Here is a 15739-nt window from a genome sequence, read left to right as displayed (position 1 = left end):
AATACTGTAACAAGTTCAGACAGCTAGGAAAAAAAAACCAAAAACTGGCTACTTGCCATGTCTCTAATTTATAGTATTAACTCTTAAGTAATAAAACAAACTATCAAGAACTAAGAAATAAGCAACAAGTAGCAAATCTCAGATTTCTGTCTTTTTAAAAGAATTTTACATAGTAAAGGAAACCCTGTTAAGGGCTACCCATGTTTTCTTCATCAAGTGCAAGTTTCTTGGCATTCAAGCTGCTAAAATAATTTCTTCCCATCATCTTAACTAGTCAATGAAACTGGAAGAGAGGGAGAGATTGTTTATATCCTCTTCTGTAAGCCTTTCAGCCTTCCTGAAAACGTGTGGCATGAAACTCTGTCCTCATCTCCAGGGCTTCACCCTCCTCCCCCCATGTATGTGTTCCATTTGCCTCAGTAAACTGAAAATTTGCTGCCCCTTGAAGGTCACTTTTCCCTGAGAGGAAGGAGCAGTTTGGAAGGAAAAATCAATGGTTTTGTTTTCTGGTCAGTTTACTACTCAAATTCAGTTGTAACACAATCACGAATCTTAACCTTGGATCAACAAATACCAAATCTTACAGCAGATTATAAATGCTAGAGAATAAAATGTTTCTGCATTTAAGGTAAAGAACTGCTTTGACAGTAGCTGTAAGACAAACAAAACCAATGGAAGGTAGGATGTATAGAAAGCAGAATTTCAGAAGTTACAGTAGAAATCTACATGAGTTTGCTTTAAATATTATTAGTGTCCCCTCCTATAGACAGGAAAGTTGTCTGAATGTAACTCAGAAAACCACTATTTTTTCTTCCAGCAGATGTTGACAGGAAAAAGGTTTGGGTTTTTGTTGTGGGTTTGTTTTTTTTTTTTTTTCTCTCTCTCTCTTTCAGCTGTCCAGATCTCCTCTTTGCCCAAACAGGAAACTTCATGGGGAAGTTGCAGCACTGCATACAGAAAAAAGCCTGCAAATGGTCTACAAGCCCTTGCACAGAGTGCCCTTAAACCATCAGCTTGGCTGATCAGAGACTTGCTGTTACATGGCCTGCACCTCAACCCCCCTTTTACATCGTGTGAAGAACAGAACATTTTGGATTTGTGGCAGAGCCTGACATTCACCTCTGTTAGAGATGAACCACAGAAAGCATCCACCCAATGCTGTGTAGCACAGGCAAACTCTGGTATTCCCTCCCTTCAGGCCTCTGCCTGGTATGGCTACCTTGATTTACAGAAGTGGGATTCACCTTACAGAAAACCCATATCCTTAGTGAGTGCCTATCCCAACACAGGGACCAGCTCTATAATGTGACTGTGGCCCAAAACTGTCAAAATCTGAGAAAGCACAAAGGCTTCTTCTACCCAGCAGAATGAGTCAGCCAAAGTGAGACCCTGTGCGCTGCATAAACACCAGAAAGTGCGTGCTTTCTGAAAGGAGGTGCTCTCTTCTGGGCAGTGATTCATCCCAGTGACCAAGAGGCAGCCAAACCACAATGGTTACTTACAGAAAGGGGTCAGGGAGGTAACAGACAGGATTAAAAAAAAAAAAAAAAACAACAAAGCAAAAAACTAGGGTTTTTTGAGTAATAGGGACATGGATACAACCTAAAAGTAAGCAACAGCAAAATAAAGGCATAAAATTCTGCAATTTGAAACGTCTAATAGGGGTGACAGCTGGAACTTCTGGAAACATTTTTCCTTAAATCTCATATGTAAGGAGGACTTTAAACCAATCTCATTTGAAATTGCTCCCCGCTGCTTTAGCAATGAACTTCTGGTCTGCATGTCTATGGGATATCCAAAATGACGTGACAGCTCTCCCGGCAACTAAGTTACTTCAATCCTCCACATTAATCTTCAGGATTCTTTAGTGACTCAAATGAGTTTGTTATTTGAAAAGTTCTTTCCTCTAATTCTGTGCTGAAGTCAGAAACAGTCCTGGAAACAGTGTGGCTTAGAAATGTTACTGGGCAAAACAGAGGGGAAACAAAATTCAAGAAGATTCTTAGATTAGTGAGACAGTCTTAACTTGAACCTAAAGAGATGAAAGCTGAAAGTGGCATGCATTTGCTGTGCTGACACTTCACATTCCTGACTAGAAGCAAAGAGAAGGTTATCTAGTTACATTACTAAAATTTCAACCATTCCAACTGATGTTCTCCAAACCAAACACCAATTTCATTTTGGTGTTACAAAACATTACGGCCGTTCTAAGACTATAACTATCAAAAATAAATTTTTCTTGAGACAAAAAAGTATCCCCAAAATATTATCACAGCTATTTTAATGATTATTTTATAATCATTATACTTTGGAATAAGGATTGAGAATTGGAAGTGAAATTGAAGCTGTGGAGTTTATTCCTAAATTTATGGCATGCTCAGCATTTTTCAGAAATTGTAGCAAATGCTTGCAGGGTAAATGAAACAGTAGTTTGTCCTAAAGACTTCTTGTACATTTTTTGTTATGATGGAAAAGGCATATCCCAGAAACAGTTCATCTTCTGCCAAAACTAAATCATCTTAAAGACACCCATCAGAATTTTTTAAATGTACTTAAGAATAGAGCAAGGTATTTTCCCATAGCCTTTTTTCTCATAAAATGCTAACTAATTCTGACTCATTTTCTGAAAGAAAGAAGAAGAATCAAAGAAAGGAATTCAGCCAGGGGCAGATGTTTAGCGTGGAATATTTCAGCCTAAAAGTTGGTCTAACAAAATGGTGAGCAGCCAAACACAAGGTTTTGTAATGACACATGTGAAACTAGGACAAAAAGAATACTAGCAATGTTGGAGGTCTGTTACTACAAAGTGCATTAATTTTTTTCATTTTATTAAAAAAGGCAAGCCTATTCAATATCTATTTCTGTTCCATATTTGAGAAGCAGTGAGAGGATGTCCTCACACCACATAAGAATGATGAAGTAACCTCTCATGGTTTTAAGTAAGCATGCCTGTACAATTTTCAGCATAGCATTTTTGAAAAGAGCTGGCTAAAGACATCTCTGGTTCCCTGATGTCACTTTCTAGAATGTATTCAGATACTGGTGAAATTCCAGAGGACTGAAAGGACAATGACATTGTGCTACTATTCAGGAATGGCAAAAAAAGTGGCTTACAGTAACTGGAGACCAACTAGCCTGACATCAGATCTAGGCAAAGTGGCTGGAAAAATAAGTAAGGAATTAAGTTCAGAAATACAACGTGCTATTCCACATGGGTGGCATTTTGAACACACAGCATGCAAATGACCAAGGGATGTAAGCCCTCTAGAACTCCAGTGAGAAACTGAGATCGAGCTTTAGTCAACAGTTTGGGTGTAACTTTAAATCATACAACCTTCTTATGAAAAAACAACCATTTTCACTATGAGTAATGCACTCTTTGAGTGGAATGAAAAAAAAATTAAAATCCTGAGAGCTAACTTTGTGAATTGCAGTTAGAGCTTTTTACCAGTGGAGAATTACAACTGAGTAACATCAGTTCCAGCAGGACTCATGCTATTGTTTCACCAGTGATATAACTGTGTGAATACCACAAACTCAAGCAAATCTGTGACTAAAAGAAGACCGGCTTTGGCTATACAGTGATCTGAACTGCATGGTTATCTGCACTACTTAAGTAAAATCAGCCATGATACAGCACAAATACTTCCCTGTGTTTAGGCAGAAGAAAGAGTAGCTGGAGAGTGGGAAACAGCATCTCAGAAAAAAAATAGCTGTAGAGGTTACAAAATCATATTGGACAATCAGTTTGAGGTGAAGTCCCAGCACCCTGCTGTGAGCAAAGCCAAGCCAGACTCAAATACTTATCACAGGCCTCGAATATCCTGGAGCCTGAGAAGTGAACTGGACCTGGCCAATGATTTTAATGAGACTAAACACATAGAATTGCTACGTCTTGTATGAAGAACACATAGAATTGCTATCTTTGATCTTAAGACCCTTCTGTAAAGTTCAAGAGGTACAGTAAAAAGCCATGAAAGTCACTTGAACATTGATAAAAATGCTTTAGAGACCTTTAAATAGCTCAGTCTGTTCAGTTTATGAAAATTGGGAAGCAGCAGAGGTTTTGCTATGTAAGAGCCAGAAAGGGAAAATGTCACATACTAAAGAGCTCTTTAAGGGAGAAACAAGAAACAAAAGAGGGAAACTGAAGCCAGACAAATTCAGATTTGGAAGAAAAACCACCTTTAAAAATTTGGGAGTAGAACTGGGGACAAACTCTCCAAGTAAATGATAGATTCACTTATCCATGTGTTTTCAAATTAAGACCAGAAGACTTTCTGAAAAATAAATGCAAGTTAATATATGCTCAAAAACAAGCAGTCGGCTTAATATAGAATAAATGATTGACATTTTGTAGACTATAGTCACACACACAGAATCTGATTAAAAAACTTCTTAATACTTAAACTCTATGAATCCATTGCCTCTCAAGAAACACTACTGAAAGGTGGTGCTATCAGTCACCAGCAACTAATTTTCATGACTCCCACTGTTTCTTTTTAAGTGATGTGCCCCCTGTAGTTATGCTTCACACTCATTTCATAGTTGTGCACTATTTGTTCACACTTAGTGCCACTCACAATTTCAGCACTTACCCATTAATTTTTATCCATTTGTTTATTTGTTGTCAAGAAGTGATCACATAGCAAAAAGAACAAGAGGAAAGGTTGGTTATGAAGAAAGGAAAAAAAACACCAAAAAAATCTGAGCACCCATAAATTAAAACTTTAATTGTCCTAAAACCTGCTGAAAACACCATTTTTTCCATGTGTTGCTGGATATCAAGAAGCTGTGAAGAACTTAGATGGAGGCTACTTAAAATATATCCTTTACCTTATACATTGAAATAATGACTGAGTTGTTAGAAACCGCCATATTTACCAGAAATGCAATTATTAGCTCAGAAGACCATCACTATAACATTAAACCTAAGTCAGGAATGACCAGCAAATAATATAAATTTCACTTTTCCCCCTACATAGGCCATAGATACATACATGTAGGTACAATACTTTCACAGTGGCATTGTGTTATGCTTCTTACCTGAGGGGATTTTATCATCTGAAAGACACTGATGCCTCCAAAAGCTAATGGCAGATCTTTCTCTGTTCTGGAGCCGACACAACCTCTCAGCTAGCCCGCCTCTGCAGAGAATAAAGGAATGCTCAGTTTTGCCAGGAATCAGTGTTTGGTTGGCCAAATGACAAGCCACAGGACAGATGTATATGTATATATATGTATGTATGCTTTCCCCTTTAGAAACAGAATCATACAGTAAAACTATGTTTTGTAGATTAGTTCTCCCAATTTTGAGTTTTCCAACAGAGTTACTCCCATCAAAACATACACCTAGGGTCAATACACGCAACAAAACGTTTTCAGTATCTGGGAGTTCAAAATCTTCATGTTTTCAGTCCTGTCTCCAGTATGAGGAGTGTAAAAAATGGTTTCTAACTTTCCCTTGCACTTATGAACAGATCCTATTAGAAACCAGAGACAGTTGCAAATTCAAAACAAACCAGTGTAACCACTAGTTATAACAGGTTGGGTTTTCTTTTCCCTCACAGATTTGTTTGTCTGTTGGCAAGGAGTGATCACAAAAATATTCTTTTACCCATACTTGACCCTATGATTCATTTCACAAGCTGGGTCAAGTGTGCAGTTTCAGTGGTCTGAACACTCTCCAAGATGAAATTAATTTAGCATTCCCAAGGTGAGGAGCAGAGGAGTGGCATCTAGCACAAATACACTTAAGGTAACACTAAAGCAATTCCTACCCTTGGATTCAAAGCCAGAAGACATAATCTCTCACTTTTAAGAACAAGAAGATGTATGTGTTGGAAGCTGTCTTTGGGCTACTACAAAGAGCTCTGGACTACTGTGGGAGTGTTTGAGCATTTTTCTTTGGCTTCAAAGAAGTTATTTGCATAAAGACCTACTTCATTCTTTTGTTGCAGTGTAAAGTTTCTCCACAAGTACTACCAAAAATATTAATAAAGATTTCTACCAAGGTGAAATGTGTCCTTGAGTTAAATTAGTTTAGAAATCAACAGAGATAGCATACAACCACCTTATGACAGTTTGCACACGTTATGAACATTTTTTGGCTTAGTTAAAAAAGACAAATAGCTTGGTAAGGCTCAGATAATAAATGTGAAACTGGGAAGACACACATATGGAAACTGAGAAGAGCTAAAGAGGCTAAGCAGGACTTCAGGTGAGTTGTAAAAAAAAATATCTCTTTTCGGTTACCAGTTATTAAGCAATTTCATCTACAGACAAGTCAACACATTATATAAAAAGCAGGTAGCAGTGTCAGCTGAATTTTTAATGAACAACAATATCCTTTGCAAAATTATAAGCATCAGAAGAATTTTCAGATGCAGTGGCTAAACATGTAAGTAGTATTTCACAGAATGAACTCTGAACTACAAAAACCTTATTTAAGCCAAAATGACCTATAGAAGTTTTGCAGTTTACATTGCTACATCTCTATGGCCAGTGTCAGACAGAGAGGAAAGAAACTCAGAGGAAGAAAATCCCCAAAGCCTCAAAATAGAGAACCCAGACTTAACAAGCTATGAACCCACACTTATCAAGCTATGAACCATGCTATATTAAGAAGGAAAACAAACAAAAATGCTTAGAAAATACTGGGCTTCAGTGAAGTTCCAAGTAAGCTTAAACAACCTTGTTTAATACTGGTTTCAGCAAGGACTTTTAAGACTGACAACTAATACAGAAGTGCAATGGAAGCTTTGGTTCCAAGAGCAGCACAGCCAAGCACAAAACTTCATACAGGATAACCTACTCTGCTGATAACACTGTGTTCATCTACATTTCCCCCCAAACTTGAGCACTGAAGCATTACCACACCAGAACACTTGTGGGCAAACAGCTCTACAGACCCAGTTTCTCTTCTTATCAGGGAACCATTCTCAGATGCAGGTGTAATTCAGCTTGGCTGGGTGGCCTACATGAGCCATGCTGGAATTGGTAAATGCCAGCTCAGCTAGGCTTAAAAATGCAGCAGTAAAATGCATTTTCAGATTGCTTGTTTAAAAGTCTTGCATGCATGAATATGCATCTGCACTCTGGTCAGACTGGAGCAATACAATATACAGTTAGTAGCTCAAACACTTGTTTTGCTGAAAGAAAACTGTTCCACATGAGTGTACTCCTACTTCATTCACTCCACAGATGCCAGTGAGAGAAATGTATTTTATTTGTTCAAATTGCAAGAAAGCCTTAAAGTACCTACAGAAGAGAGAAGCTATTACTGGCTTACAGCCTAATTTCCCCTTTTTATCCTGAACAGGGCTATTGCTGTGTTCAGTCAATCAGTTCCTACTCTTCTGCAAGCCTACTACTGTTACACCTATGGCAGGAATGCCTTGTAGTGTGAAGGAAAGAAAGCAAGTTTCTAATTCCATGGCTACTGCATTCAACAGCAAGACATCATGCCTGTTTCAGGCCTGATAATACTACCAAGAGGGTTCCACTGATGCTCACAATTTCATTACTAATTTGCTGACCATGACTGCATTAGGATACCAGTTATCACAAACGTCCATGAAAAATAAAACTCTGACTTTCCTTAGTAGCCCTCTGTGCTAAGTGTACTGATATTTATTAACCATCATCCTTCCACTCACATTCCAAATGTGGTTAAAAATAGTTTAAACAGAAAACACCATAAAGCAGTTTGCATCTGCTTGGTTGCAGAACATAAAATATAACTAAGAATGCATTCATGAGAGGCTTTCAGCTGGTCATCAGAAATGTTGTTTTTATATTGTTTCGTAGCTCATGCAATTAGAAAACACAGTTCAAGGACATGCCCTGAAGAAAAAGACTTTGTATGGCCAGAGCAACAGTTGGTACTTTATGGTTTGTTTCTTTAAAAAAGGTAGAAACAAAGGAGGTTAAACACCACTGCAACCCAGCAGGTCAACCCCCTTTGTAGCTCAAACACATAAAACAAAGGAAAAGGTGATTTCTGGTACACAAGGTAACAGATTTGCTGACAACAGCATTTGAAAACTACTCATTCCTTCCAAAACAGTACAGGTGCCTACACTGTAAATCACTTGTGCATGGACTGTGAGCTACTGTGAACTACACAGAGACAGAGTCACTCCTGGCTAGGCAGTAAGAGGTAAGCCAGCTTCTGGGGGGTAATTGGCAAATATATTTTGATTACTACAGTATCAATTCTGTAACCAAGGGAATTAACAAACTATTTTATTGAAATAATAAAAATTAGTTTAGGATGTATACTTTCCTGACCAGCATTTCAAACTTGCCCCCTAAATGTTTTAATATGAGCAAATCAAACACATTTGGCAAATTGTTAATGCAAATGCTGTTTGCTGAAATCAAGCTGCTCAGATACAATCTCTACTGCCCACAACCTTTTTATTTTTAATCACAAAACTTCCAGTACAACTATTTTGTTTCTTTAATTCCCTGAAGTCAGACAGATTTAAAAGCAGCAATTCATGTCCTATTTCCATACTAAATCTGAGCTTGTTGAAATACTCTATTTAAAACAACACATTGCCTTTACTGTCTATGTCCAACAATATCCACATGAAAAACAGCTTTGATGACCATAAGAAAACTCAGCATCCTGTATAACAGCTCATGTTCTGGTAGCTGCCCTACCCACAAAATTTAATAGCAAGACTTAGCAAGTTTTGTGACAGCTATGACCAAAAAGTAATACTGAGCCTGATCTGTGACTTCCAGGCTGGTTCCTACCTCCCAGCTCCAGTGAGGTTAATAGAAAGCAACAACAAAAGAGCATTAGTGAGTCTGCTGTGCTTTGAAAAGTAATTTTCAATCTTTCTGAAGTGTTGGAGATCTCCTTGTGTTTATTTAGTAAGGTTTTCATTCAGCAGGGCACTTACCAAAAATAACCCCCTATTCATCCACGTTTACTCCTTCACAGACTTAACTTGAAGTCAACACTCTTTACTCAGCTGTCTTCTTGTACACAGTATGTACAGGACTCCATAGAATTCAAAGCACATATATATCCCCGTCTCAAGATTGGTCAATTTCCATCTTCTCTCATTTCAAAGCAAGGAGAAATCTTCTCTCCTACTTTCACATTAACTGGTGAAGTAACTGACACTCAGCTGTTCCTTTAGACCCCTTTCCACTCCATGGGGCTCATGCTAAAGAAATAAAAAAGGCCCCACTGGCTCATGTTCAAATTGCCAGTGATCAGGACCCCAGGTCCTTTTCTGCAGCCCTGCCTTCCAGCAAGTCATTCCCCCAGTCTGTACAGAACCAGGATTGCTCAGGTGCAGAATCTGGCACTTGCCCTTGTTAAACTTCATGCAGTTGGTGATTGCCCAGTGCTCTCATTTGTCAAGGTCTCTCTGCAGGGCCTCCTTGCCCTTAAGAGAGTTGACAGCACTCCCTATTTTAGTGTCATTGGCAAACTCACTTAGTGTCCTTTGAGTCCTGCACCCCACTGGTTAATGAAGATGTTGAAGAGACCTGGGCTGAGGATGGAGCCCTGCAGAACCCCACTAGTGACCAGACCCAGCCTGATGTCACCCCATTCACTGTAACCCTTTGTGCCCAACCTGTGAGCCAGCTGCTCACCCATCACTGAGCATGGTTATCCAGCTGTGTCTGGACATTTGGTGTGGAGGGTACTGTGACAGACAGTACCAAAGTTTTGCTTTTAAAGCCCAAAAAGATCACATCTACTGGCTTTCCTAGATCAGCTAGGTGGGCTACCCTGTCACAGAAGGGTTTTACAAGCAGGACTTCTCCCTCATGAAGCTGTGCTGGCTGTGGCCAATGACAAAATGGCACTTTTTTTCCCCATTAGCACCAAACATTTGGCCCAGTGAAACCATCTACACTTTCTAAAAGAGAAAATACATTTTAACTTTCTCTAAGGGCAAAATAATTTTACTGTGTACACTGCCAGTGATGACAGTGGTACATCTGTACTGCAGCCATGATATTCTTTCATTTATATTTTCCTAATTCAACAAGAAATTCACTAGCAAAGAAAAGTTAAATAGTTATAGAAATAGTTAAAATTAGCATAAGAACATGACTGTCCAAATGGCTAGTCTGTTGTTGTTACACCCTCATGCCACTTGTGGATGCATGTAAAAAGGAACAGTCCCAATTTTAGAGTAGAAATCTGCTTCTTTGTGCCAGCTCCCTCTTCCCTTGGCAATTTCCTTTATTTTCAGGACCTCAGTTGGCCTCATGTGACAACTGGGTTTCATTTTACTGCACATAGTACCAGGACATTCTGTAATTTTCTCCTCTTTTGATAATGAAAGTTAATTTTAGCTGATCAGATTTGTATGTGGTCTGCATACAAACAGATATCAGATAATTTAAAATAAAATCTTGAGAAATCCTGTTTCTCTTGAACTACAAACAGCCACTCAAGAATTTAAAAAACCAAACAAAAAGCCAAAACTTATTCTTCACAACTATAAGCTCTTGCAACGTGACAGATTTAGACGCAGAGTTAACATTTTACAACTTAAGCTATTTATTTCCTACAATAACCTCAGACTTTTTTTTTCTGATGGAAATAAAAAAAAATCTTAATGGAAAAAGTAAATGACTCAGAAAACATTTAAGAAAGGTTTACTTGCAGACAAGAGAAACTGAGTACATGCACTCTGAGTTTTTTTCTCTACAAATACTGATTTAACCCAGTTATTTGTTTAATCCATGTAATAAATAAATGTTAAAACTTGCAATACTTTACATTTCTCTGTTCTTCCACACAGAAACTTTGAAAGAATTGGAACTAATACAGTTTAGACGTCTCACCCCATAGCATTAACATGCATTTCAAATGTAACAAGAAGAACTTCTTGAAAACTGTTCTTTGCAATATACACTCCCTCCCCTCAGGTTTACAAATAATTTGCATAATTTTCCCACGAAGTGCTGAGATACTGAAGCTTTGGGATGGAAAAAGGGCAGAAGCATGCAAACCCAACTCCTCTTGACCTGACCATGGCTCTTCATCTCAGTACCAGGTATCACTAGTAGCACCTAATTCTCAACTCACTTAGTAGCTCACAGGTGCAGTCCAAGGCCATGGATCTGGCAATGCACCTGGGAAAATTATGTATTCCCACTGCATCCACCAACAGTCTTGTTTAAATAGAGGATGGCAACTATATAACCATATAATACCAGTGTTTAAGGGGAGGATTTCCCAAGCAGTGGCATTGATGGTTGTGAGCAAGAGATGATCTGCTTTGTTTCCAGTGTGACAAGCTGGCATCTCCTACAGCACAGCTCTTCAGAGCCACCAACACCCCTGAAGGACAAGCCTCACCTTCCAGACTGCCTGCTCTCCCCTAGGGACCATGGAAGAAAGAAGAATAATCTTTACTTAGGACACTTTTGAAAACAAAAACTAACATTACAGGGGATACAAGAAAACATATGAGAATCTGGCAGTAGATATGGCAGGGGAGAAATTGCTTTCACCACATCATTCTTGTCTTCAGACATCAACTGTTTTCCAAAACCCCACTTAACCCCTAACAGAGAAGAATTGCAACATGCCCCTTCAAATCTGGCTCATCAGCAGCAGCACTGTATATTGTGCATGTTGATTTGGGGACATAGATGGGCTTCTCATTTTATTTACACTCAAAGGTGTTGAACTTACAGTCAAATTTCCAATGCTAGGATCACAAAAAAATATTTTAATCATCCATAATTAGCTTACATCTGAAGATTTCTGTTGCTTTGGCTGCATCTCAATTTTTGTAGTGTATGACAACCGCATCTGTAATAGGGTCAAATAAACAATACTCTTTTCTCCCATCCAGGCAACAACCCATTTCCATTTCAGCACCAGGAGGTTTCCAGAAAGAGAGGACAGTAGAAAGTAATTTATCTGGATTTTTCCAGAGACTGTTAAGACTCTTCTTTGTTTGGTTTGGTTTTGCTTGGGATTTGGGGGTTTAGAGGGGATATTTTAGGGGGGCTTCTTTGAAGTCGCACAGAAAAATGTACCCATTGATGTAACAGAGGCATAGCTCCAATCAGGCAATGCAAATAAAAATGCAGATTGCAGAATGACTAAGATTGCTACAGAAAATATAAGCTAAAATTTCTTGAAAATATTCTACTTTTGAAGCAAGATTTTGAATCTCTACTTTTGAAGATAGATTTATGCATGTCAAACAGCAAAGAGATATAAAAATATAAATATTTCCTATTTTCTTTAAAGGGGAAACAAAATGGGAGGAGACCTACTCTACCCTACATCAGGACTCCTCCACGGAAGGGGCATACACAACACAGTCTGGATTTGGAGTTGAACCTACTGCAGAGGAATTCCCACAGGAAGATGGCAGCTCTACACCTGCACCATCTCTGCTCAGCCATGCTTCCCTAGGCACTGGCCTGGAGAAAGAGCCCAGCTAAGCAGAGACTCGTGGCTCTCTTCCACCTATTGAGCAGTTCCAAATGGTCCCATCTGCGTGGGAGCTCATGGCCAGATCCAGCTTCAGGATGATTCCCCTGCTCACTGCTCTTCCTGCTGCAGCCTTGATCTGCAGCAGAGGTAGGAAGGAAGGAGAAATGACAAGGAGAAATGACTGCTTTGCAGCTTTTAGCTATTTAACCACAAAGAAGGGATTGTCAGTCAATCAATCAAGAAGCTGATAAACCTTTCACTGAACTGGCCTTCAATCCACAGCACTGAAAACCTGTGGATTTCCTATTGAGGATGCAAACTTACATCCACTGTTATCACACCAATGAAAATGTTCTCTGTCAGCAGTAAAAGGAAGGATGGGAGAGACACATAGAATTAATGCCCTGAACAGGAAGAGTGAAAAGATGACAATTACCTGGATGAGCAAAATAACTAGACAAACAACACTCATAACTAAGGAATTTCCTGCCTGCTTCCCTGTTCCCAAAGGAATCCAAAGTGGAACCACAGGATGGAAGGTAAAAAACCCTGTAAGCTCTGTTCCTCTGGCCACTCCAGACAGATTACATTCTATATAATTGTGGATGGTTTTGGTCTTGTTGTTTTGTTTGTTTTCAAAGCAATCTATTCTCTTATATACTTGTGTTAGAGTATCTTTCCCATGAAACACTTTTTGCATTTAGACTGTTGATAGTAAAGGTCATAAAATGAAGCTGGAATTTAGAAAAAGACAAACCTACTAATGGTAACAAACAGCTCAGGAATTGCTTAAAGCTGGAAGAGCATCTGGGCAAAATACCACTGTACACTTGTCTTGTTTTTATTACATTCACACATACTTGCTCTTGGCCACTATAAGGCATTTTTGGGGGTTACAGCTTTGGTCTGACCTAGTACAGCTGTGTATGCATGTTTTCTAAAGTGACAAGAAATAAAGCTTGATTGCACAAGCAAAGCACTTTTAAGTATAGACATCCTTAGTAATTAGGACTTCCAAACCTGTTTCCTCAGAGAGCATTTTGAAATAGCCAAGAATATTTCAGAGAAAAATAAGGTACGCCTATTAAGTGAATATTTAATTTTTAAGTAATTGATTGATTACTGTACATAATTCAGCTGTCAGAGAAGCACATTGTTAAAACAACAATAGGGAAGTAGAGCAGCACCATTTGTAATTGTATCTCCACAGCTTGAGGCATATCTTCACATATACCATTTAAGTTAACACAACTTTCATTAATTCAACATAGGAAGTGACCATTTCTGCACTGTAATTAGCTAGAACATCAGCCTTCAACTGCTCCATCTCAGGCTACTTTCTTGCAGCAGTTACATATTTTTCTAATGTATTTAACTTAGTCACAGACATTGAAATTTCACCTTAGGAATACATCCATCCATTGCCTACATAACGCTCTGTCCTACACTTTTCAGAACTATTGCTCATCCACTCCTTTCCTACATTGTTTTGGATAATTTTGCATTGACAAATCTGGAGAGGACCAAAAAAAATCCTAAAACCTGAGGCACAACATTTTTGCAGACTTTCTTGAGAGACACAAAGCAATTAAATTATTAGAAGCTAGAACAGAATATGTCCACTCACACATCTGTAAGACATTATTAGAAGTGCAAAAACCAATCAATTTGAACATGAGTTCAAGATTGAGAGCTTTCACCAGAGATTTTAAATTTATTCTTTCTTGCCTTTTTTGCTTGTTTACAGATAAATTACATTCTTTAAGTTCTTCCTATTTGCATCTCTAAAATGTTTACCCTTGAAACACACTCCAACACGTTGGCAGGTATTGTTTTACTTATTGTGAAAAGTGCCAAAAACAAGTGATTGGCGTTTTTCACACTTATAATTTAAGAATAAGCAAGCAAAAAGAATTCCTTAAGGTGGACAGTTTATTTACCTCAGTAGCCTCCTCTTCTTGGCCGACTCGGCGGGGGCTCTGGGGGTCTTTCCCGCCTGCTTCCCCGGGGTGCGGAGAAGGGCCTGTGCTGACCTCAGCCACTCGCTGGCCGGCCGTGCTGTGACATCCCCCGTGTCCCCTCCTGACCCTGGCTGTAATCCCTTACTGGATCCTGGAGCAGTGGTTGCCAGGGTCGCCTCTCCTTCTCCCTCGCTGTCATTATCGGAGGAGTACTCAGATATTTCTGTTGAAATGGCCTAAATGAGTAAAGACAAAAAGCTATTTGAACAGAATGCTAATGAGGTGGTATAGCTTTATGTAGGCAGTTTTATGTTACCCAGTAACCCACAAATGGCATTTGTGCCAATTTATTAAGACAACTTGGACAACTTCACTGTAAATGTACATTAATCTTTTGTCAGTCAAAATCAACTCCTGAATTTAAGGATCATTTCTTGAAGGACAACTGAGATGAGTAACATTTTTATTTTTTAAATAACCAGGTCTGGAGAATTAGGCTAATGTTTTTATCTAAAGCAAGTTTTGAGAGAAGCAGAGAGAGACTAATGAGTGACAGGGATCATGACTGGCAGATGAAAGAAAAAGAGCTTTTATATTGGGATTCAAGCAAACAGGAAGGTCAGCTTCCATAGTCTGAATGGAAGGAAGAAACACATGCCTCTACTGACAGCTTGTAGCTGTGAACAAGTATGTAACCTTTTGTTAAAACATGATCTTGAACACTAAAGCAAGCCTTCATCCACATCCAGCTTCCCAGGAAGGTTTCAAAAGTTGAGCCTAAGCTGTTGGGCTGTCTCCAGGTAGCTCCAAGGAGGATGGATCACGGGTCAGCAGTCAGGGCTGGGAGCCAGTAGGGCTGGAGTTCAGCCCCACAGAACCTTGCTGGAGCTCTTCTACCAGAAACTCAAAGGACACACGGAACTCATCCCACTGAAGGAGGGATGAGAGGGCAGAAAAAACAACTCTGCAGAGACATGGAAGGCAGAGAAAAGGGCTGGGGGGGGAAAATTCATCTGCTTTGGCTGAGCTTATTTTACTCCCCTCTAGGGCTCCTGCAGAAGCAGGTTAAGGCTACTGGGGTGGCTCCCTAAGGTGGGCTCTGCACAGCTGTTACATGCATTATGTTCTCTTGACCCAGTGTTTCTTAAAGTACTGAGTATTAAGCAAAAATACTTGGAAAGTGACATTTTACCAAGTACAGAACAAAATGATCTAAACCACTAAAATAGGCAGAGGACTAGGAAACATGAGCTGGGCTCAGTATTCAGGAGCTAATTGAAAAAAAAAAAATCCCAAAACAACCAGACCAACACTGTCTGCAGGTTCTGGTGGGGCAGTG

The 15739-nt window shown here is 39.2% G+C and overlaps 1 protein-coding gene across 2 annotated transcripts in view; it reads right to left on the bottom strand.

Annotated features, from left to right (window-relative positions):
• Positions 1-15739, bottom strand: part of SPIDR (scaffold protein involved in DNA repair) — a 193696-nt gene that overhangs the window by 127260 nt on the left and 50697 nt on the right. For both annotated transcript variants that reach the window (XM_064385696.1, XM_064385705.1), the window contains 2 exons: positions 14380-14636; positions 5047-5147 (listed from right to left, as the gene is read on the bottom strand). In XM_064385696.1, the coding sequence (XP_064241766.1) occupies positions 5047-5147; positions 14380-14636 (358 nt within the window). The remainder of the gene's footprint in view (positions 1-5046; positions 5148-14379; positions 14637-15739) is intronic.

This window comes from Passer domesticus, chromosome 1, assembly GCF_036417665.1.
Source record: "Passer domesticus isolate bPasDom1 chromosome 1, bPasDom1.hap1, whole genome shotgun sequence".
NCBI lineage: Eukaryota > Metazoa > Chordata > Aves > Passeriformes > Passeridae > Passer > Passer domesticus.
Note: the sequence above shows the minus strand (reverse complement) of the source record. Positions and strands in the feature narration are given on the sequence as shown.